Below are 22,728 nucleotides of genomic sequence, written 5' to 3'. Positions count from 1 at the left end.
ACTCCCCCCTGTTGGCCGAGTGGGCCCGTCCGCGTTGGCCGAGTGGGCCCGTCCGCCTTCGGGCGCGAACGGGCGGGCGGAACAATCTGCTTTAGGGGAAAGGGGAGCTCGCCGAGCTCTAAGGCTCCCTCTCCAGAGAATGGACCAGCCCATCTGCCCTTTGTGAAGTGGCGGAAAGGGGCGGTACCATCCTCTTGTCTGGGGGTGGGGAGGGTAGTTGGAGCCTCATGCCCGTTCTAGTGTGGGGTGGGGATGTGGGGCAGGGGACCGGCCCCGGGGCTCTCCAGGGAGACACTCGCTGTCCCGGCTTCTCAGGTGACGTGCGGAATAAACTCTACAACTCGAGATGAGTTATAAAGCAGGTATGTTTATTCTGGCGCCAGGGTGCAACGGAATCGCTTCCCAAAGCTTGCACACCTTCGCTTCAGAAAGTAGGTATTTTATGTTAACACATCATACATGTTCAGAACAGGGGTTGGTTTAGTACAATTAGTTCCAGGAATAGGAGTGGCTATTATAATAATTTATCGTAACTCATTATCATAGGGCTCCTCCTCTTCGCGCATGCGCACGGTCACCTGGTGGTCGTGGGCCGGGGTCTTTTGGATGAAGGCTCGCAGTCTCCCTCGCTGTGTACCTTTAACCTTTGGTCTGGTGTGCTGAGTTGGCCGAAGCCCAAACTGCTGAGCTGGTTACAACTGGATCGTCTTCTTGCATGCTGAAGGTTTCTGTTATCTCGTCCACCAAGGATGCAGCCGGGCCCCTATCTTTGTTAGTTAAGCTGTTACATCCTTAACTGTTATCAGGCTACACAATACATTGCTGACTACGCAGTAATTTGCTGACTATACAGCATGTTAATTCCCCCCTTTTCCGAGGTCATGAGTAAATTCCTTTACTATTTTTCTATAATATGCTTTTACTCTCTATGCGCTTCATAAAATATTTCCCTGATTCAACCTTTTGTTGAAGCTAGTGCTTTTTCCATTGAATATAGCTGTCCATTGTCCCTGTGGTGCAAACATAAAAGGCATCTAAGCAAGATACAGATTAAGAGGCTTAATACAATCAAAATAATTACCAGTACAAATAGTTGCTTGAACCATCCAAGATCTAGTAGCCTTGAAGTGAGCTTTTCCCGGAGGTTTGTGAACCCAAAGGAGGTATCGTCTTTTGACACTTGATGCAAGAGTTTAGCCATTTCCCAAATTCGCTGCAGTTCTGTCTCATCTTTCTTTATTAATGTAAGTACAGCAAGTCTGGTTTATGGCCATACATAACCTTCCCTCTTTGGCTAATAGGATGTCAAGCCCCATTCTATTTTGCATTACCACCTTACTAAGGGATCCTACTTCTTGCTGAATCCGTTGGAGTGCATCTGCAGTTGAATTTTCTATCTCCTCCAATGTGACAGAAATGTTGACTATTGCTTTTTCTAATTCACTTAGCCCTAACATGGGGATAAACCACCACACAAAGCTATGAAAACCCCAAGGTCGATCTACAAGCAGGTTATTTATTTGCCTCTTGCTCAGCTTCCATACTGATCTAAGAATCCATGGTGGGGGATGTGAATGGTTAAATATCCGATCTTGAGGTACTAAATAACCTATCCCACATTTGCCTTGCCAGTTCAAAGGTAAACCTTTTGTCCTTGTTTTGTTAAAAACAAGACCAGTTATCTTTTAGTGAATTTTCCTTTCAGCTAAGTTCTTCTAAGTGCCTTCTAAGTAACTGCATATTTTTCTCGGACACTGTACTCGGTGCTGATAAGATGACCAACGGAATGCTGAAGAAACTCATGTTTAGATTTATTGCTATAGCAACTAAGAACTGATAAAATTCCGCTGCGAGAGGGGTGTGTTTGAGGAGGGGCAGACAAAACAGGTGACTAAAAATGACCAACTGAGTATTCCATCCCATAATCGTCATACACCCTATATAAGAGCAGAGATCATGAGGGTCTCATCTCTTCGACCATGGCTGGCATTTAGAGAGGACCCTGTCTGTCTGCCTGTGATCTATAGGCCTCAGGCTCTGCATCCCTGAAATCCAGTTTCCGGTTTGCTGTGAAGTCCCGCCCACGACTTCCGGGTGCCTGCTCTGCACCTGCTGGAGCCATGCCAGCTCCGCTCACCCAGCTCTGCCACTGCTGGAGTGACGCCAACTCCATATCGGGCATTCAAGATTGGTTCTGTATATTTTGTATATTTTCTCTATTTATTAGTAGCATTAGTAAAGCCTTTTAAAACTTTTCCAACTTGCAAAACTTTATAACTTAAAGACTCCCTTATCTTTCTATCACCTTTTATCAACAGAGAGCATCTGCCATGGTTTATTGTTGCCTTGCTTTAAACCTTGACACCTTTCCTGGCATATCCATCTCCACAGAGCCACCACAGTCCAGTTGGAAGGCAACCAAATGAGAGGTTTAGTTTTAGACCCACGTTAATTTGAAAACATTTCCTAGTGGTGTGGGTGTAGGTTTTTTTCTGTCATACTGTCCAATTCAGAACAGTTAAATTCACTCTAAACTTTCCCACGTAAGGAGCATCAGTGTCATTTTTCTGGATTACAGTGGAATTTTTCAATGTCAAACCATGGCCCTTTAGTATAATTTGTATTCTCTTAACATCCTATTCTGTTACGAGAGAAGGGCCAACTCCAATTTAAGCGTGATACCATCACTCCATAAAAAGGGAACTCCAAGTTACCTCTGGGGAGGGCTGCACATACCCAGCAATCGGATAAATTTAATAGTTTGACATGTTAGCAGTGACTGCAATAAACGCGTTCTGTTCCCAAGCATGGGTTTGTGTGATACAAAATTTTACCAAAATTGAACAGATCAATATTTTCTTTGCTGAAGCTGAAGCTTTAATGGTCCCATAGGGGCCGACTTCCATTGTGGTTTAGGAATTTACTCTGGTGTGATGGATCCACAAGGTCTGTTCTTTGATCTTGATTGCTGTGTGGGACGTCAGCAGCACTTGAAATGGACCCTCCCACTTTGGTTTCAGGGGTGAGTCTGTAAAGGACTTTACATACATGTAATCAACAGGTGTTATGTCATGTACCAGTCTGTCCAGATCACGAGCTCTGGTCTCTAGAACCAATTTCTCTACTTCACAAAGTTGTTTTTGCAGACTTATTATATAATTAGATAATGTCTCTTCTCCCATCTGTGCTGATAAGCCCACTTGCACACTATAAGGCCTCCCATACAGCATTTCAAAAGGACTTAATCCCTCTTTAGTCTTTGGCTTAGTTCTAATTCTTAAGAGTGCCAGAGGTAATGATTGTGGCCATGACAGTCCAGCTTCTTGTCCTAATTTCACAATTTGTAGTTTAATCAAATGATTCATCTTCTCTATCTGCCCACTTGTTTGAGGCCTATAGGGAGTATGTAATTGCCAATCTATCCCTAATACTTGGCTGACTTGTTGCATTACCTTGGCCACAAAATGTGATCTCCTATCTGAGGATATAGTTACTGGTACACCAAACCTGGATATCATCTCATGCAATAATGCTTTGGTTACCTCTTGAGCCTTGTTGGTTCGACATGGAAATGCCTCTGGCCAACCTGAAAAGGTATCAGGTAATACCAACAGGTATCGGAACCCCCCTTTTCTTGGAAGTTCCGAGAAATCAATCTGCCATTGCTGTCCTGAGTAATTTCCCCTTCCTATTTGCCCTAACTGCACTTTGCAACCAGCTTTAGGATTATTCTGTAAACATATTTCATATTGTTCTGTTACTTCCTTAACAGTGGTGTAAAGGTTCTGGACGACCATGTGTTGATTCAAATACTTATATAAGACCTCAGCTCCCCAATGAGATTTCTTGTGCTCGGCCATAACTATGGCCCATAATAGTGCAAAATGTACTATTATTTTACTCGTGGAGTCTTTGCCCATTTTCCCTTTTTTACCTTTCCACCTAGATCTGTTACTAACTTCTGATCCTCTCTGGAATACCCGGGTTCACACTCAATTTGTATTTTACTGTCTGGGACCAAAGACTGCACTTCTACCACACCTTCCTCAGCCACTCTTTTTGCTTCACGGTCTGCCATGGCATTGCCCAGTTCCTGTGCTGTATTCCCTCTCTGGTGAGCTCTGCAATGCATGATAGCTATTTTATCAGATAGCTGTACTGCATCTAGGAGCTTAAGAATCTCCTCAGCATGTTTTATATTTTTCCCTTGGGTGGATAAAAGTCCTCTTTCTCTCCATATGGCTCCGTGAGCATGGACTACCCCAAAGGCATACTTAGAGTCCATCCAAATGTTAATGCTTTTTCCTTTAGCCAATTCCAGTGCTTGAGTTAGGGCTATTATTTCTGCCTTTTGCACCGAGGTATTTCTCCACCTCTCCATTCCAGGTGAGACCTTTTGGGTTAGCCTTTCATAGTTCATAGAGAAGTTTTACCAAGAGTCCATAGTTGTATATCCATAAACAGCACCATCCTGTCATTCCTAAATATGTACAGAGCTCTTTAGCTGTCTGTGGTTGAGGAGTCTGACAAATGGCTTCTTTCCTCACTGTTCCTAGGGTCTTTTGTCCATCTGTTATCTCATCTCTGAGGTAGGTCACCTGCTGTTGGGCCACCTGGGCTTTCTGTGGAGAGACTCAATAGCCATTAAGTCCAATAAAATTTACCAGACGGACTGTCCATTTTATGCATAGCTCTTCTGTTTCAGTGGCTATCAGCAAGTCATCTACATATTGTAACAGTACTCCAATTCCGTGTCATCGCTCCCACTGTTCCAAATCTGTAGCTAGCTGGTTTCCAAAAAGAGTGGGACTATTCTTGAATCCCTGCAGTAACGCAGTCCACGTTAGCAGCACCTTCCTTCCGGAGGTAGGATTTTCCCATTCAAATGCAAATATCAGTTGGCTTTCTGGGCTCAAAGGCAGGCAAAAGAAGGTGTCTTTTAGGTCCAATACAGTAAACTAGGTCAATTCAGGGGTCAATTTAGTTAGGAGAGTGTAGGTGTTTGCTACTATGGGATGCAAATCTTCAACAATCTGGTTAATAGCTCTGAGATCCTGCACTATTCGATAACTTACATCTGGTTTCTTGACCAATAGAATGGGAGTATTATATTCAGATTCACATTTTGTTAATAATCCATTTCTAATAAATCGGTCAATTATTGTTTGAATTCCCTCTCTGTCCTCTGCTCTAAGGGGGTATTGTTTTATTCTTACAGGTCGTGCCCCTGGTTTGAATTGAACTACTATCAGGGAGGCGTTTTTAGCTCTGCCTGGTATTTCTGAGGCACATACTCCCGGATATACTTGGTTCTGAATCTCCTCAGATACTCCCGAGGTTACTGGAGCATTTATAAGAGCCGGACTTAAAAGTTCAATTAGCTGATCTCTTCCCACTCGGAGTTCTACTTTTCCTTTATCAAATTGTATCTTTGCCTCTAATTGTTACAATAGATCCCTTCCCAATTGTGGGAGATTTGAGGGATTTTCTTGAGGTTGTTGTGTGGATGGGTTTCTATTAGATGGAGATTTATTTCTGAACTAGCCAAAGGAATCTCAAGGCCAGCTCGAAGGCTGAAAAACAGCACCTGCTGTGGGAGTGAGGCCTCAGGGCCTCAACAAGATGTAAATCAACAGACCTATTAGCAGTGAGACTTGGGTGCATGGACAGCTCATGAACATGGACAATATCCAATCAGCTAATGCATGCTTGGAGCGTGGATGTCTGATCAGGAAATAACTGCATATATAAGGAGGCTTGTTTCTGTAATAAATGGCTTCGCTTGAATTCATATTGGATTGTGTGGAGTCCACGATTTTTCGCCCTTGCAAGTGGTGATTCCGACGTGATCCATGAGGAGAGTTTATGGAAGGGGAACGACTGCTGTGAGGAACGAGCCCCAGCTGGAACGACTCGGCTGGACCGCGACCGCGACGTAGTCTGCGGGCTGCGTGACTCCTGATTGATCGCTACAGAAGCGACAGAGGAGGGATAAAGGATCCGATATCGTTGCAATAGACACCCAAAGAGGTGAGCAGATGGGGGCAAAAGGAGATGGGGCAGAATATTTTTAAAGAAGAAGAAGAAATACTGCGGCTCCTCTCGCATATTCTCTCTAAGAGAGGGGTGAAGTATGAGGAGAGTAACCTCAAAAGACTATTAATTTGGTGCAGAGGCAATGGGTTTCCTGCTGACCTGTTAGGAGCTTTTAAAATAGAGACTTGGGAAAAAGTGGGAACTGTGTTGTGGAAGACAATTAGTCGCCATGAAAAATATATTCTTGGCCTTGTAACCGCCTGGAAACTGATCATTACTACGCTGCAGCAATTAAAACCTGAAAAGACTGCTATGAGCATTAGTGACTCAAAACTTCGACTTGAACTTTGGGACAATATAGGGCAGAAATTATGGGATAAAGTCAGCAATGGAGATAAAGAAGCTAAGTCATTAGCAACTACATGGAAGCTTAGAATTACCACCTTAAAAGATCTTAAGGCTGAACGGTCTGCTTCTGCTGGAATTTTTGCAGCGTTGCAGCCTGATAAGTATCCTGAAAGTCGCTGTGAAGTTTACCTGGTTCATGTCTTTGATACCCTCCCTATTCCATCCCCTGCTGTGCTTTCGGCACTCCCAATAGTTCAGCAGTCTGGGTCGGGGGGAGGAAAAATGCCGAGCGGGTGGCCTTCTGTACCGTTGTCCAACCCTGGTGAGAACAACAAGTTCAGAGGACTGGAGTCAGACAACTTGCTCAAAGAACCTGTGAAAGCTGAGAATGCTAAAGTCATAAACAAGGGTACTATCTGTCCTTTTACCAATTTGTATATGCCTTTACTGCCTTTTAACCCTCCAACTTCCACGAGAGAGCAGAAGGAGTCACCGGATAAGAACTGGGCAAAAGAACTGTGTGAAGGATTAGATCAGCTAATAGCGAGTGAATCCAACAGTCGGCAATGCAGTCATGATGATTGCGACGGGAAAGGGGGTGCTCCTGGGGACTCAGGTTGTACAAATAATTATGATGCTAGAAAGTATTGGCAAGAATGTGCACTGTTCCGAACCCCCCTGTTACCAACGATTCTCCAGCACCGTTCAAGTCTGTGTTATCTGATGACTTGTATGAGGATGGGGGTTTGCAGCATTTTCTTCAAAAGTTAACAGGAAAAAGAGTATGTGTACGTGTTGCCCCGAGATCAGATAAAAACCATGAAAGACTCAAGCAAAATTAGACCTGTGCAATGTAACAGCTATAGATCATTTAGGATGGAATGATGGGGATTCATTGAAAGGGGCAGGTATCCCCCAACTCTTGGAACAGACACTAATTGACACACCACAATTAGAGGTGCGATTAGTTTCTGAAATCCTGAGGCAGTCAACAGATCTTGCATATCAAGCTATGATAAAGGTGCCTGAAACCAACAAAGCAGCCAAATCTTTTATAACTACTATCAGGGTCCCAGTGAGAGTTACATGCAATTTATTGACCATCTTCAAGAGGCTATCAATAAACAGGTTGAAAACTTAGAAGTTAAGGAAGCACTGGTGTTGAAATTAGCAGTAGAGAATGCTGATGTTTGCTATCAACGTGTTATCTGCGAGTTTTACAGTACATATTATGTGCTTCTGTGTATTGCCCCTCTGAAAATCAAGCAGCTTGTCAGGAATGTGAGTTAATTGTTTTACTGGTTGTTGTTAGAATTGTTTCTTTGTGGTATAAGTACACCGTAAAACTTTCTCCCCACTTTTCCCACTCGCGCTGCAAGCAGCCCTGTGCTTACCCCCCTCCCTCCCTCTTCTCATGGTTTTTACTTACGAGATGGGGTCAGGAATGACTGTTTTCAATCGTGTTCCTAAGAAATTGGTATTGGGAGGTGTTTTAAAACATAGGAAAGCACTCGGAAATATGAGGAAGGAAGATCTTGTGGAATATTGTAATTAATGGTGGCTGCTGTATAAGTTAAATGATTGGGAAAAGTGGCCGGAGAATAGAATCTTGAAGTATAACACTTTGTTGCAGTTCATGTTGTTTTTAAGGCGAGAAGAGTAGGACAAAATAAATCCCTACAAGAGATCATTAAATAATTTCAGACAGTTTTACAGGCGGAACGGTTTGAACTTCAACAAGCTGAGAGAGAGTTAACTGATAACACACAGGTCACAGTAAACTTGCTGAAGTCTGCAAGATGCTTTCCTTATTAACCTGTTTTCTTTGTGGGTATCTGTTTAAGCATGGTACAGTTTTGGTAGGTCTTTGTTATATGGTACAGTAAGTTCACAGACTGTTAAATCATGAGAATCCGTTGACTCAAAACGTGCATTTTGTGATAATACAGAAGATCACGAGTAATTTAGTTCTTTACTTCGTGAATGTGATGGTAAAATTTTTGTGTGTGGTAGCTGCTATTTTTCTTTCTAGCATGCTAGCTTTATTCCGGTATCCAGACTTGTGCAACTGTGTGACAGGCTGTGTCTCATCTCGATGTGCTGGATTTGGCTCTTTTGTATGCACACCATGTAAAGAATCCTGGTTTTGGGATAACTGTTGTAGCGCACCAGATGAGGCACCAAAAAAAAAAAAAAAAAGCCTTGCACGCCGCAGCTTGCTGCGGCGGGGGGGGGCAGGTGCCGATTGGGCTCCAGCGCGCACTGACCTGTTTTGTCAGGGAGACCCAGCAGTACCTCTGCCTGGCTGAGCAGTAAGCGGCCCAAAGGTGCAATGAAAAAATTGAGATATTGTCTTGAATAAGTGTAACTGTGATGCATCTGCATATTTGAACTTGGTGTTTGGTTTTCATATCTGAGCTCAGTATTTTAATTTGCATATATATATATATTTGGTACCAAAAGAATTTTGTTTGCGGAGATAATTATGAAAGGGGAATCGGTTCCACTGCTAAAATACCACCTTGCTCCCCCTTAGGATGCATCCCTATACATTGGAGTTATTGCTCATATTATTATCCAATAATTTTGAGACCAGAAAATAATTAAAGTTGTTAAACTTTGATTTGCATTTAATTTATGTGCTAGTTGGAGGTATGCGAAAGAAAACTAAATGCTATGATGGATGTGAACTTGGATGAGGTTGTATTTAAAAGTTAAAAGCTGCTGGAATATGAACTGATTTGGATCTAGGAAAATGGAATAATGGATTGATGTTTAATATGCTGTATTTTGACATCTGTAAATTGTGAAAGGTAAATGGGGCTGAGGAATGTAACAACTGTTGAGCTAATTGGAGTTGTGTATAAAACTCAGCTCATTGCAGTCAAGGAGTTTGCCAGAGCCTCCTACTTCGTACCAGCGATTACGCCAGCTGCGTGGCCTTGGCTACATCTGAACTGCAGCAAGAAGAGAAAGAAGAAAAAAATGGAAAAAAAGCCTGTTTTCCTGCTGCTAAGCAGAGAAAGGGGGGCTTTACTCCCCCTGCTCTGTCTTTTTTTTTCTCCTGGAGTATTGTGATCCATCCTTGTTGTGGCACTGTGTTGCTTCTCGGCTTCGAATCAGGGGTTGTTGGTGCTGTTTCTTTTTGCTTCTGTCTTTTTTCCTAGGTTTTTGGCACATCTGGGGAGAGAGTTCATCATTTTACCTCCTTGCTGAGGTTGGTCTTTCACACTGGTCAGCTTTGGGGGAGATCAGAGTGCTCAGTGCTTCTCTGGGTCAGAGTGGTACTGATTTGGGTGTGGAGTGGAGCCAGGTTGGTTTGATGTGGAGTTCGAACTGATTTGTTTTCATGCTGAGCTGGAGATCCTGCCATCTCAGGTGGGGGCGAGAGGGAGGTTTTATCCCCCCCCCCCCCGGCGATGTTACTGCTAGAGAACTGTAATACTGCATCAAGGAGTCTGAGTGTGAAATTTGAAGGCATTGCCAGTGGGTCCATAGTTCTAATGAAGCTGGGAAATTAAACCAATTTTTTTTTTTTTTTTTTTAAGAGACTTATTCTGTGGTAACTGGTTGTGAGAGGCTTCTTAGTAAATTCACCATGCTAGTTTTTGAGGTCATGGGAGAGAACGAAAGAAAGGCTGTTTTTTGAGACCAATAGAATGCCAAATTTGGAACAAAGTTTTACCATATGAATTCTTGTATTTTCCAGAAAGTCCTATACCTCTCTTGGGTCAAGATTTGTTAAGTAAATTGTAAGCTCAAATAACGTTTTCTGAGAATTCTGTTTAGTTGCATGTCCTACAAGAAGCTGCTTGGATGGTGCAGATCTGCTTGCTGCAAGTGAGAAATCTCCAAGGACATTTCGAATGCTGTATTTCCACTAGTATTAACAGCCAATGTTTCGATAAAGCAAATACTACACTGAAAGAATTGAAACAGGACTTCGATCTGGTAAGGGAAAACAATATCCAATAAATATGACAGCCAAAATGGTGTTAGAAACTTTGAGGAATAAATTTATGACAGCCTTACAAGCTAACTGTATTCCATTGGACTTGCAGATTTGTTTATTTATAGCTACAACATAGAAACAACCTGTGGCTATGGTGGGACAGTATGATGAGAGTGCTAACAGACTGATACACTGATTGTTACTCTGATCAAGAAATGCAGGGAATTAATTTAAGTCTTAATAGGCCATGATCCTTTTGTCATATATGTACCATTTGTGAAATTTAATTCTGATTTTTTATTTGCAATCTACATCCTTGTAAATTGCACTAGCTGGTTTTCTTAACAGCACAGCTTTTGGGATGCCTAAATGTAAATTGCTGCAGAACCTGCAAGTCTTTAACATCAGGTCACAGACCATACTTGTATCTGGTCTGATCCTACATACTTGCACATTTTTCGTTGGTGGTTCTGGGAAGTCTCATAAAGCTGTAGTGGTTTGGCGTGAAGACTGGTGTAAAAATTATTGAAGGTTCAACCCAATTAGCAGAACTTGGTGCAGCTTTACACTACTTAGAGCTTTTTAAGGAGGAACCTCTAAATTTGATGTGTGATTTTGAGTACGTAGTCAAGATCCAACACTCGTATCTGATTCCAAACTTTTTTTGTTTGTTTGTTTGTTTGTTTGTTTTTAAAAAAAGGGCAAAGTATGGGAAACAACTCAAAACCAATTGTCAAAAGCATTGTATGTGATGAAATACTTTGCAAGTATGACCCAAAACCATGCTAAATCAGAAAGAACCTACATTTGTTATGGTCAAATCACTAGTTAATGGTAAATGGAAAAGGCCACATCAATTGATAACCTGGGGAAAAGGTTATGCTTGTGAGAAATACAGTTGTGATTCATGCTAAGGTGTTTAATGTTTACAGATATAACCAAATGAGGCACAGGCTCTGAACCTGGAAAAAGGAAAAGGTGGTTAAGTTCTATGTAAAAAGTTATGAAACTTGCTTATGAAGTTATATTGACAGAGGGAACTAACATTTTAAGGGTTAATTAAACATATAATGGGTGCCTACTAACGAACTAACACTTTAAGGCTTAGCCACACAATAAATGCTTAGTTTAGAGCTTTATGTTAAGAAGAACAGAACCCCATCAAATGCCAAGATAAGAAGTTTTATTGCACCTAGCTGTAAACTTGAGGAGACAAGATAACGAAGATTTACAGCAAAAGGGGGGGAACCAGTCTGGTTTCAATCGACTTGGCAGCTTGGGTCCCAGTCATTTCAACATAATGAGCCAAAGGTAAAAAGTTCACTGTGACGAAGCTGAAGGATCCTTCATCCAAAGACCCCCAAAGACCCCTCCTCAAATTCACTAAGTGGCACTGCGCAGGCGCAACAGGGGAGGGTCTATGGAAATGGTTATCTGAGACTCATTTTAATCAGAAGCGGGGAAAGGTTATGAATATGTATAGGTGTTCCTGGGGTCATTATGAATATGTAATACCTTACTGTATTTAAGCACACTTCTTATTGTTTAAAGGTGTGCGTGTTTGGCGGAGCAAATCCCCCGTGCACCCAGCGCAGTTTTGCTTATGCTCTAATGAACACGTGTTTAAGGAATACAAGGAATTGGATTAAATGTTGTTTATCCATAGAAAAAGCGTAAGTTATTTATTTCATGCTTGTGTCATTACAGGACGAGGATTGAAGTGGATTCCACAAAGATTCAATGAATGCAGACGGACAGGAGGGAGATAAGTTGTGAGGACTGTTTCAGATGTAAACCATGGATCCTAATTCAGTGTTATGGATGCTCACAGACCTGGTGGTCTAGAAGCCTATCAGCAAGCAGGTGGTGTACCTTCTGTGGAGAATGGCAATTTGAGCAACAGCAGGAGAGTCAAAGTGTCAATGCAAAAATGAGGTAAAATTATGAGGCATTCCTACCTTAGTATCTACTGCACTCCTTCTCCCTAGTCTAGCAGCTGGTAAAGCTTTAGGAGACATATCAAAGTTAAGCTACTGGTCTTTTAAACAGGCTAATCTAACTTCTGAGATACTAACTCAATTAATAGTAGATGTCGATGGTATTAGGCACGTTACATTTCAAAATCGTGTTGCTATAGATTTTCGTTGTTATCGTAAGGACATGGTTGTGATGAATTTAAGAGAAAGATGTTGTATTAACTTGTTTAATCATTCTGGACCTATTCATAGTGTTTTAGACAAACTAAACCAGCACGTTAATGAGATTGTCATAGTAGAATTAGGGTTTGACAAATGGTGGGTAGTTGTTTGATCTTATTATGTAAGGCTTAGCTACATTATATGTAACTGTAATAATTGTTGTTAATCATGTGTTGTATGCTGCAGTGTATTTCAAAGATGATTGAGCACGTTGTAAACAAGGCCTGGCTGGTTCAAAAGCAAAAAGGGGGAATTGTGGGAGATTTGAGGGATTTTCTTGAGGTTGTTGTGTGGATGGGTTTCTATTAGATGGAGATTTATTTCTGAACTAGCCAAAGGAATCTCAAGGCCAGCCCGAAGGCTGAAAAACAGCACCTGCTGTGGGAGTGAGGCCTCAGGGCCTCAACAAGATGTAAATCAACAGACCTATTAGCAGTGAGACTCGGGCACGTGGACAGCTCGTGAACATGGAAAATATCCAATCAGCTAATGCATGCTTGGAGCGTGGACGTGTGATCAGGAAATAACTGCATATATAAGGAGGCTTGTTTCTGTAATAAATGGCTTCGCTTGAATTCATATTGGATTGTGTGGAGTCCATGATTTTTCACCCTCGCACCCAATAATGGTTTTGGAGAGTTAGGCATACACGGTAATTTGCTGACTATACAGCATATCAATTCCCCCCTTTTCCTAGGTCATGAGTAAATTCCTTTACTATTTTTCTATAATATGCTTTTACTCTCTATGCGCTTCATAAAATATTTCCCTGATTCAACCTTTTGTCAAAGCTGGTGCTTTTTCCATTGAGTATAGCTGTCTATTGTCCCTGTGGTGCAATATAAAAGACTGCCCAGAGATGTTGCAGAGTCTCCTTCTCTGGAGACATTCAAAACCTGCCGGGACGCGATCCTGTGTGATCTGCTCTGGTGACTCTGCTTTAGCAGGTGGGTTGGACTAGATGATCTCCAGAGGTCCCTTCCAACCCCAACCATCCTGTGATTCTGTCCCTCATGGCCTGACCAGCCTGAGGTATCATATGGGTTCATCCCATTGCTATGGCTGTAATGCCAGCACAAAGGTGAGGTTCCCCTGATGTATTGGGCTACCATTGTGAAAACTGAAGTTTTTTAGGACTTTCTTGCTAGGCCATGAGCTTTATACTTAAAATCAGCTATGTTGAAAGCTGACTCTGCAAAAAACTTCCATACCACCCAATTAAATACACTGCAAACACGAGAACCAACAGAGGTCTAGGGTAAAAGAGGAATTAAATAAAAATCCAGTTTCTGCTAAACTAGGATATTCTATCTACGTCCTTAGCTGTGTTATCCATGCAGGCAAGGTGCAGTTGTTTTGCATTTGTGTCTTTGGCTAGAGAATTTCTATAATAGCATCTTCTTCAGTCCTCTTTTTAATCTCAGCACTTGAAATTCCCTGTGCTACAGTTGAAGTGCCTGATAGAAGAGAGGGTTTTTTTTTGTCATGGAGAGAGAGTCATGCAAATTCCATTCTGTTCAGGCACTTTTTCTGCACTAAGTGTTCTACCCAGGGAAGGTGTCTTAGAAACCTGGTGCCCTATTCTCAGTTGATGATGCTCCCCTAGTTCCATTATCAGCTCTTCATCATGAGCTTTTAACCTTGGCCTGTATAGCAACAGACATGCTATAAAATCAAAAATCAGCTTTTTTTTTTTTTTTTTTTTTTTTTTTTTCTTATTGCAGGGAAGCAGCAGGAATAATGAAAGTGGAATCTCAAAGTTTTCTACATGTATGTCTTGTACCTGAGGCATCAGGTTCATGTAATAATTGATAAAACTGTCTGCAAAGATAAAACTGTCCTGATAGAAAATGAAATTTATTAAGGCGGGTTCTAAGCATAGTGCTGACTAGTCTTTGTGGTTTTTAAAATTACATATATGTTACGTGTTCTGTCTGTAACCAAAACAGCTTAACATAAAATCATGATGACTTGCTAGTGATGACAGATCATAGTTGTTATTGTCTAACAAACAGGAAGAATTGGTCATTTGCTAAGAAATAGCTCAGCAAACTTGCTTGTGGAGCAAAATAGAGCATTTGCAGCACACATAAGGAGATTTACAAGTTTCTGAGACAGCTTTTTAGCCAGATGACTTGAGCGTGACCTCACTGTTTTCTTCCCCAGTGTCTTTACCCTTTGAGTGCTGGCTTCTATTTTGGGCTGAGTCTTGTGTGACACCGAAGTTTGCTCTAGAAAAAATATTTAACTTTTGTTTTTGCGAGAGAGTAACCCTTTGGGGTGCTGAATATCTTTGAGCCCTGACAGCTTCCAGGCTAAATCCACAGGCACTCAACCACCAAATAACCTAAGAGTTAGGACACCTGGATTGTATTGTGGGCTGGATCACTGTAGATCTCGCTTACAAAAATAAAATTAATGATACCCACTTCTGCAGAGTGTTTTGAGCTTTATAATCAGAGCTCTGTATCATCACTTAGTTGTACTGTATTTATTTTTACTTGAATGGTGCCGTCGGTGTCGGTGGGACTTGCCAAAATGTGTTTGCTGAGGCCTTGAGCCGGCAATACCAGACCTGATGATCCTCTTCCCAACAGCCTTGCTTGTTTAGAGAAATTTTTTTGACACGCACAAATAAAGGCACTTAAAAAACACCTGATTTCCATATATAGAGTCTTTGGGAAAATACCACCCTATCAGTTATGTGGGTTTTTTTCAAACGCTGCCTTTTATTTCTCTGTCTAAAGGGGCTCATTTAATACTGTGAGTAATGTTCTGAGTAATACCGGGCTTTGTGGGAGATTTGAGGGATTTTCTTGAAGTTAATGTGTGAATGGGTTTCTATTAGATGGAGATTTATTATTGAACTAGCCAGGCCCAAAGGAATTTCAAGGCCACCTCAAAAGCTGAAAACAGGACCTGCTGTGGGAGTGAGGCAGTTCTACAATAACAGGGCCTCAACAAGACATAAATCAACAGACCTATTAGCAGTGAGACTCGGGCGCGTGGACAGCTCGTGAACATAGACAATATCCAATCAGCTAATGCATGCTTGGAGCGTGGACGCATGATCAGGAAATAACTGCATATATAAGGAGGCTTGTTTCTGTAATAAATGGCTTCGCTTGAATTCATATTGGATTGTGTGGAGTCCACGATTTTTTGCCCTCGCAGGGCTTGGCACAAATGAGGCACTTAACTGAGTTCCTTATTTTTTTATCCATTGTCTGCTAACCGGTTTGTCATTGTTTCATTTATTTGCCTTTTCCTTGGGGAAGGAAGGATGGCAACTCGGTGTGTGCTGAAAGCCATCTTGGTGGATCTCAGCAGCACGCTTCGTGTTGAAGACTCGGCTGTGCCAGGCGTGCAGGAAGCTCTTAAAAGGCAAGCGACTTTTTTCGATTCCCTCCGATATGTTATGTCAGCGCTGTTTGCAGAAAGACACTTGTTTAAGTAAACGGGCCTGAAGCTTCTGCCTTTTTATGATGTCATGGATAAGCAAATCCATGGCCAAATTCTGCTTTTATTTACACCTGTGTTAATACCAAGAGAAGTCAGCAAAGACAGTGGAAAGTTGTCATGTATCACCTGAGCTCCCCCGCAGCTTTCTGGAGTTGCTCTCTAGCTCTTTTCTAAGCCTTTTCTAGGTAGAAAAAGACAATATTCAGAGTGTTTCAGAGAGAATAGCTTGGCCTGGTGAGCAAGGTGTCCTTTGCAGAGTTCTCGTTTCGTTTGGTCTTTCAGCCAAGGCTTTGCTTTATTATTTTTAAAGATTCTTTCTGCTAGGTAAACTACCTCGGTCATTTTTTAATTTTGAGAAACAGCCCATCTTTTGTAGGAATTTCAGCACGTTAATAAAGAGGACAGTTAAGTACCTCATTCTCTTCTCATGAAAAGGTGCCTAAACTGAGGTGCAGTAAAATGACTTCATCTGGCCGAGTCAGTGGCAAAATAGGATACACAGCCCCAGGGGTCTTTGTACTGTGGTCCTGACACTGTTTTCGTGGAGATGTCTTGCAATGGATGAGGAAAACCACAAAATGATATGTGCTATCATGATGAGGGAGGACACTTTAAGATGCTGGGACAGTAACAATTACTCAAGGGTGAGGTTGAATTAAGGATGGGACGCTTTTACTGTAGTTGTATTACTTAGATTTTTATAAAGCTAGACTGTAGCTCAGAGGAAAAGTTCACAGCAGAATTAGGAAACTGCATTTCTTTTCACAAAGAATTATGTGGAAATAATAGTCTCTTAAAGATGTACAATTGCAAGGGTGTGTGATGCTTCAGGGAAAACTTGTGCCAGGTGAGAGTTGGCATTCTCAAAAATCCATCTTTTTTCTTAGAGGTTTGAAAAAGCCCCTATTTCCTCATGTTCTTTTCTGCTGATCCGTGTCATTGCCCTTCCTAAAGAGAAGCCGAAATGATTGGGGTGCAGCTTAGGGAACAAATGGATAGATTCTATTTTTAGGGTTATTTCTCAATAGCGAGGTCCATAGGAAAAAAAAAATTATTTTATTAGTAACTGGGGGATTTTTTAGTAGTTTGTACTTGTGAAAGGTCATTGTATCTGACAAACAAGATAAAGAAGTGGCAGGTGCAAGCAAGTCTCCAGTGTTGACCAACTTTATCCTGATGTTCTCCATGCAGTGGTGATGCCAGTGTTTGTTACTATAGCAACAAAACTAAAGTGATGGTGGGAGAATAATTAAAGGGAATGCCGTTGAAATTGTCACTTAAAATTATTTGATTATTTGGTAGCATGTACTGTCAGCATAGGACAATAATGTGGTTTTGTGTGATGTTGGTGTTCCTCAGTAAAGAGAGAAATGGCTGCAAAAGCTGACAAAAAAAAAATCACCATGCAGGTAACATGGGCTCCTAGAGCATCTTGCATCTCTGAATGAGCCACAGCTGCTGTGAAATTCACCCAGAATGTGGAGTTCAATATATTAATTTAACATCAAGCTTCTTTTGTTTATTTATTTTGATTCAAGCTGCTGTTGATCCAGAACACAGGGCTGGTTTCTTTATTATCCAGTTTGAATTAAAAGGCTTTTCCAACTAGTTGTTTTTTATCATAGGTGTGTTTGTTACACACATAGGTGTGTTTGTAGGGAGAAAACATGAATAAGTGGCATGGAAGACCTACCTCAGAACTTCAAGAACAAGTACGTGAGATCACAGTATAACAGTATGTTTGGGATTGGAAGGGACCTCAAAAGATCATCTAGTCCAATCCCCCTGCTGGAGCAGGAACGCCTAGGTGAGGTCGCACAGGAACATGTCCAGGTGGGTTTTGAATGTCTCCAGAGAAGGAGACTCCACAACCTCCCTGGGCAGCCTGTTCCAGTGTTCTGTCACCCTTATTGAGAAGAAGTTTTTTCTCAAATTTCAGTGGAACCTCTTGTGTTCCAGCTTGATCCCATTACCCCTTGTCCTCTCCCAAACTGAGAGGTCCTTTTCTGGGGAGAGGGGACACTTCTGCTCCTGCTGAGGTCTGTGGAAAACCTAGGCAGGCACCTAGATGGGGAGCCAATTTTTGTGCTGTACCAGTAGAAAACATTTGCTATTAAAAAATAAGGACAAGTCACCAAAGGTGATAGAAATAAGCTTCATTGGTGCTACAGGTGCATTTCAAGCTCCCTGTAAATTGAAGAGGAGTTTCATAAAAGAAGCATTGCTTGAATGTTAACTTTGCTGGTAAAAGGTTTCACCCAGGGAATCAGGAAAGGTAGAGGCAGGTTTATTCAAGCATAAATTATTATCTGGCTCAGCCAACAAGGGTGGAGATGGTGCTTAGGGCTCATGTTTTTCTGTCTGCACAAGACACATTGAAATGAGTTTCCCCTTGATGAGGGTTTCTCAGCAGGTATGAGGATTGAATGATTTATTTTTTTTTAAACTGAAGTAACAAGTCTGTGACTGAATAGGGCCAGTAGAGAAAGATTGATACAGCACTGGGAAGTAAAATAGCACAGAGCAGCTCCTGGAAGGCACCAGAGACTTATAAGTGAGTAAATATTTTGTAGCAGCTATTTATTTTTGAAAATTGTAATAATTACTGGGGTACTTGTAGACCATTCCCATTACACAAGTGACAAGGGATGACCTGGAGTAGGAATTGGCGTTCAGTTGTTTGGTTGTGTTACCATTAGACTCAAACAACTGAAAAGCACTTGGAAAAATATTAAAATGACTTGTTCAGATGCCTGTCCAAGAGGAGCTGGTGTGCCCAATCTTTTGTATTTTACTCTCTTCTCTTCCTTTTGCTTATTTTCTCTTTTCTGGCAAACACTTTCTCAGTGTTGATGTTGCCAACATTATGCTTTTTGGCTCATTGACACATTTATCCAGCCCATCCATCCTTCACACGATCCTTTTTATAAGAATATTTTCCTTTGTCACTGTATTTATTATTTATGATTTGTATTGCAGGAGCAATCTCAGATCCATGTCTTGTTCTGCCATAAACATGACCCTCACATCCAAGACCTTCAGTCTGTATTTCAGACCTAATAATCATCCTTTACAAAGTAGCAATTAATTAGTCCTCACAGTGCCCCAGGCAGACAATTTGTAGTATCTCCTTAATAGCAAAGGGAGAAAAGGAGAGGTTAGTGCTGATGAGACACACTGGAGATGAGTACCAGAGCCAAGAAAGATAACTACATCTTCTGATTGTTGTTGCGAAGCCTCATTGTCACAAGCCAATGTATCACTAACAAGCTGAAAAGGAATACACTGGATAATTAATATATTTTTCTATCATTTTTTTTTTCAAAACTAGGTTGAGACAATTACAGGTGGGATTGGAAAATGTCAGTCCCCACAGCAAGGCGCTTGCTGTCAACACCATGTCTCAAAGAGATGCACTGAGATGGTTCCTCTCCTCCTTTGCTTGCAGGGAGTTAGATTCTGCCATGCTGCGGAGGTTGGAGAAAAGGATTTTGGTCGATCTCCCAAGTAAAGAGGCAAAAACGGGTGATGATCTAGCACTGGCAACAACGGAGGAGTGGAGCTAAGAATGGACCTGGACTACAGCTTGCTGGGCCAGGTGGGACAGCACGGCAGCAGGGATGATGCCCACTTGCTGGGTGGGAACCGTATGGAAGAGTGACAGCCAGGTGGCCTAAAAGGCCACCAGCATCCTGGCTTGTGTCACCATTAGTGTGACCAGCAGGACCAGGACAGTGACTATCCCCTGGACTGGGCACTTGGGAGGCCAAACCTCAAATCCTGGGGTCAGTTTTGGGCCCTGCACGACAAGAAAGCCCTTGAGGAGCTGGAGTGAGTTCAGAGAAGGGAATGGAGCTGGGGAAGGGGCTGGAGCACAAGTGTGATGGGGAGTGGCTGAGGGACCTGGGGGGTTCAGCCTGGAGAACAGGAGGCTGAGGGGAGACCTCCTCATTTTTTGCAACTACCTGAAAGGAGGTTGGAGATGGGGGGAGTTAGATTCTGCTCCCAAGGAACAAGCGACAGGACGAGAAGAAATAGCTTCAAGTTGCGCCAGGGGAGATTGAGGTTGGATCTTGGGAACAATTTCTTCCCGGAATGGGCTGTTGGGCATTGGAGCAGGCTGCCCAGGGCAGTGGTGGAGTCACTATCCCTGGAGGGGGTTAAACAGACGCAGAGATGAGGTTCTTAGGGACAGGGGTTAGTGTCAGTGCTGGGTTAATGGTTGGACTCGATGATCTTGAGGGTCTCTTCCAACCAAAATGATTCTATGATACATCACCGACAGCAGCGGCAGCATATCACGGCAGAAGGGTTGGGACAGCAACTCTGCACCAGCAATTGCCACACACAGAGCTGGGGGAAGGACCTCAGCTCAGCTGGAAGCTCCAGCCAAAGGGACACCAGGGAGACACAGGGCTGAGTGGTTCCCAGGCATGTACCTGGCTGTGGAAATCACACAGTTCTGCTTAAAAATTGTGTCTCCTGCTCCTCTCTGGAGCTGGGCCAGCTTGTCATCCTTAAATACAGGGAGACTTCCAGCAACATTCTATTTTATCCCTCTTCTCATCAAGCTGGGAGCACTTCCAATTCATCAAGGTGATGAACAGTTAATTGTGTAGGGAGGGTTTGTCACAGCTCCATTGCTGCGGGAGAAAAGAGCGTTTAGACAGCAAAGAGATTAATTAGATATCAGGCTTTCTTCATTTACCCCTTTGTCACATCCTAAATTCTTTGAAAATCTCTTACAGCTTACCCAGTCAGCCCTTTTTACATCTGTCCACAGAGACAATTCTGCTCAGTTTTCTTTTCATAAACGTTAATATAGTTATTTTATTCACAGAAAAACTGGGAACAGATGCAGAAAGGTGGATTTTATTTGACCTATGGAATATTGCCCTATAGAAAGAAAATACCCAGTATTTTCCTTGCTCCTACAAAGTCCTGTGGGCATTTACAAGAACAAGCAACATAATGTTGAGGGAAGAGTTACACATAAAAATATATACGTCTATGTGTATATATACACACATCTATTTCAGACAGGAATAGACTTTACAAATATATATATATATATATATATGCTTTTAAATGCCATTCCTGCCCGATTTGTAAGCCTGTCGTGTCATTCTGATCCCGTCGCAGGAAATGGATGGGTACTCCAGCTCCAACATAAAACTCGTGTGCAAGGAAGCGGCTATGAGACCAGTGAGGAAAATTTTGAATGCTCTTGAAAATCATCAGCCAGGTACTGAGTAGAAAATCCTATCTGGGAAATGCTGATCTACGGCTCTAATTCTTGAAATTATAACATTAACCCCAGTAGGTGGAGCTCTTTTATCTGCTTAGAAAAGTTTGAAACTACATTTCTAAAACATCTACTTGTGAGTATTTCTGAAAATCAGAAGCTGTCAGTATCTGTGCTCTGTGCACAAACAGAATTTTTTCTTGATCTCACAAGGTTTATTCTGTTGTTTTCACATATTAACTCTTGCATTAGGCAGGGACATAAAATAATGTATTTTGGAAATAATAACAGTATTTAATCAATTCCCTTCTCTTTAGGTAACAGTAACTTACCTGTGATCCAATTAGACACGATCACAACAGCAGGCTTCCTTGATATGATCGCCCACACCAAGCTATCAGTAAAAAACTTCAGCCAGAAGTACAAGGCTTGGCAAAGAGAATTCGAGTCAGTTTGAAAAAAAAAAAAAAAAAAGATTAAAAACTTCCAAGACTTTCACTACTCAAAATGGCATTGCCTCGTCTCCAGAGCATCAAACGGTGAAGGAGAAGGAAGTGCCGTTGTTTCCAGAAAAGAAAATGTCAGGGGAAAATCTATCTTTACTTTGAAAATTTAAGGCAGGTGGGGAGTGGTGCTTTGTTTTTTCTTTGCCATTTTCAAAAAAACATTCTTCATGGAAATAATGTGTCCTGGTTTTGCTAAAAAACAAGTTTCTCTTTTAGTGAATTTTGCCTGTCAGCTAAAGCCTTCATATTAGCTGCATTTTCCTGGAGAACCAGACACATGTTTTGGTAAACATAGCAATGGAATGCAAACATTGATAAGCACAGATGGACATCTCGCGAGAGGGGCAACGAGAAACAGGTGACCAAGAAACTGACCAACTGTGTATAACATTCCATTCACATGAATACTTCATATAAAAGTGGGAGATCATGAGGATCTTGTCCGTTCTACTTATGGCCGACATTAGGAGAGGACCTTGCTAGTCGTCCCTGCAAACTGAGGCCTAGTGACAGACTGAATCCAGCTCCGGTTGGCTGCAGAGTCCAATCCAGGACTTTGGTTGCCGGCTCTGCAGTTGCTGAGACTTTCAAGATTGGTTTTGTATATTTTGTATTATTTTCTCTATTCTTATTAGTAGCATTAGTAAAACATTTTTAATTTTTTCCAACTCTCTTCTCTCTGTCCTTCTTTCCCTCCCGATCGCCTGTCCTTAGTGGGAAGGGGGGAGAGGGAGGGGCAAAAGGGGGAAGTGGGGGGAAGAGGAGGTTAACAATACATCTGCCAGGGTTTTATTGTCACCCTGCAATCTAAGCCTCAACAGCTAATTGGCGCCCAACGTGGGGCGAGAGAAAGGGGTAAATTTGGAGATTTTTGGCTTCTCTAGTGCTCTGATGTACCTTTCAGTTTTCTTGGCACCATGCCAACTCATAGAGTTGTGATACTTGCGCGTCTGTTTGCTTCAGACATTATTTAGTGGTATT

The 22,728-nt window shown here is 42.0% G+C and overlaps 1 protein-coding gene and 1 long non-coding RNA gene across 2 annotated transcripts in view; both read left to right on the top strand.

Annotated features, from left to right (window-relative positions):
• The window catches only part of LOC135577215 (katanin p60 ATPase-containing subunit A-like 2), a 140,619-nt gene extending 118,204 nt beyond the window's left edge, over window positions 1-22,415 (top strand). Inside the window, 5 exon segments of the mRNA XM_065045109.1 lie at window positions 19,449-19,514; window positions 19,516-19,538; window positions 19,540-19,594; window positions 21,139-21,241; window positions 21,559-22,415. Coding sequence (XP_064901181.1) covers window positions 19,449-19,514; window positions 19,516-19,538; window positions 19,540-19,594; window positions 21,139-21,241; window positions 21,559-21,698 — 387 coding nt within the window. The 3' untranslated portion in view covers window positions 21,699-22,415.
• Window positions 85-13,113, top strand: LOC135577114 (uncharacterized). The gene is made up of 3 exons (XR_010468705.1): window positions 85-362; window positions 5,219-10,335; window positions 12,044-13,113. It is a non-coding gene; the product is annotated as an uncharacterized LOC135577114 (long non-coding RNA).
• Window positions 22,416-22,728: the final 313 nt, after the last annotated feature.

This window comes from Columba livia, chromosome W (assembly GCF_036013475.1).
Source record: "Columba livia isolate bColLiv1 breed racing homer chromosome W, bColLiv1.pat.W.v2, whole genome shotgun sequence".
Lineage (NCBI taxonomy): Eukaryota > Metazoa > Chordata > Aves > Columbiformes > Columbidae > Columba > Columba livia.
Note: the sequence above shows the minus strand (reverse complement) of the source record. Positions and strands in the feature narration are given on the sequence as shown.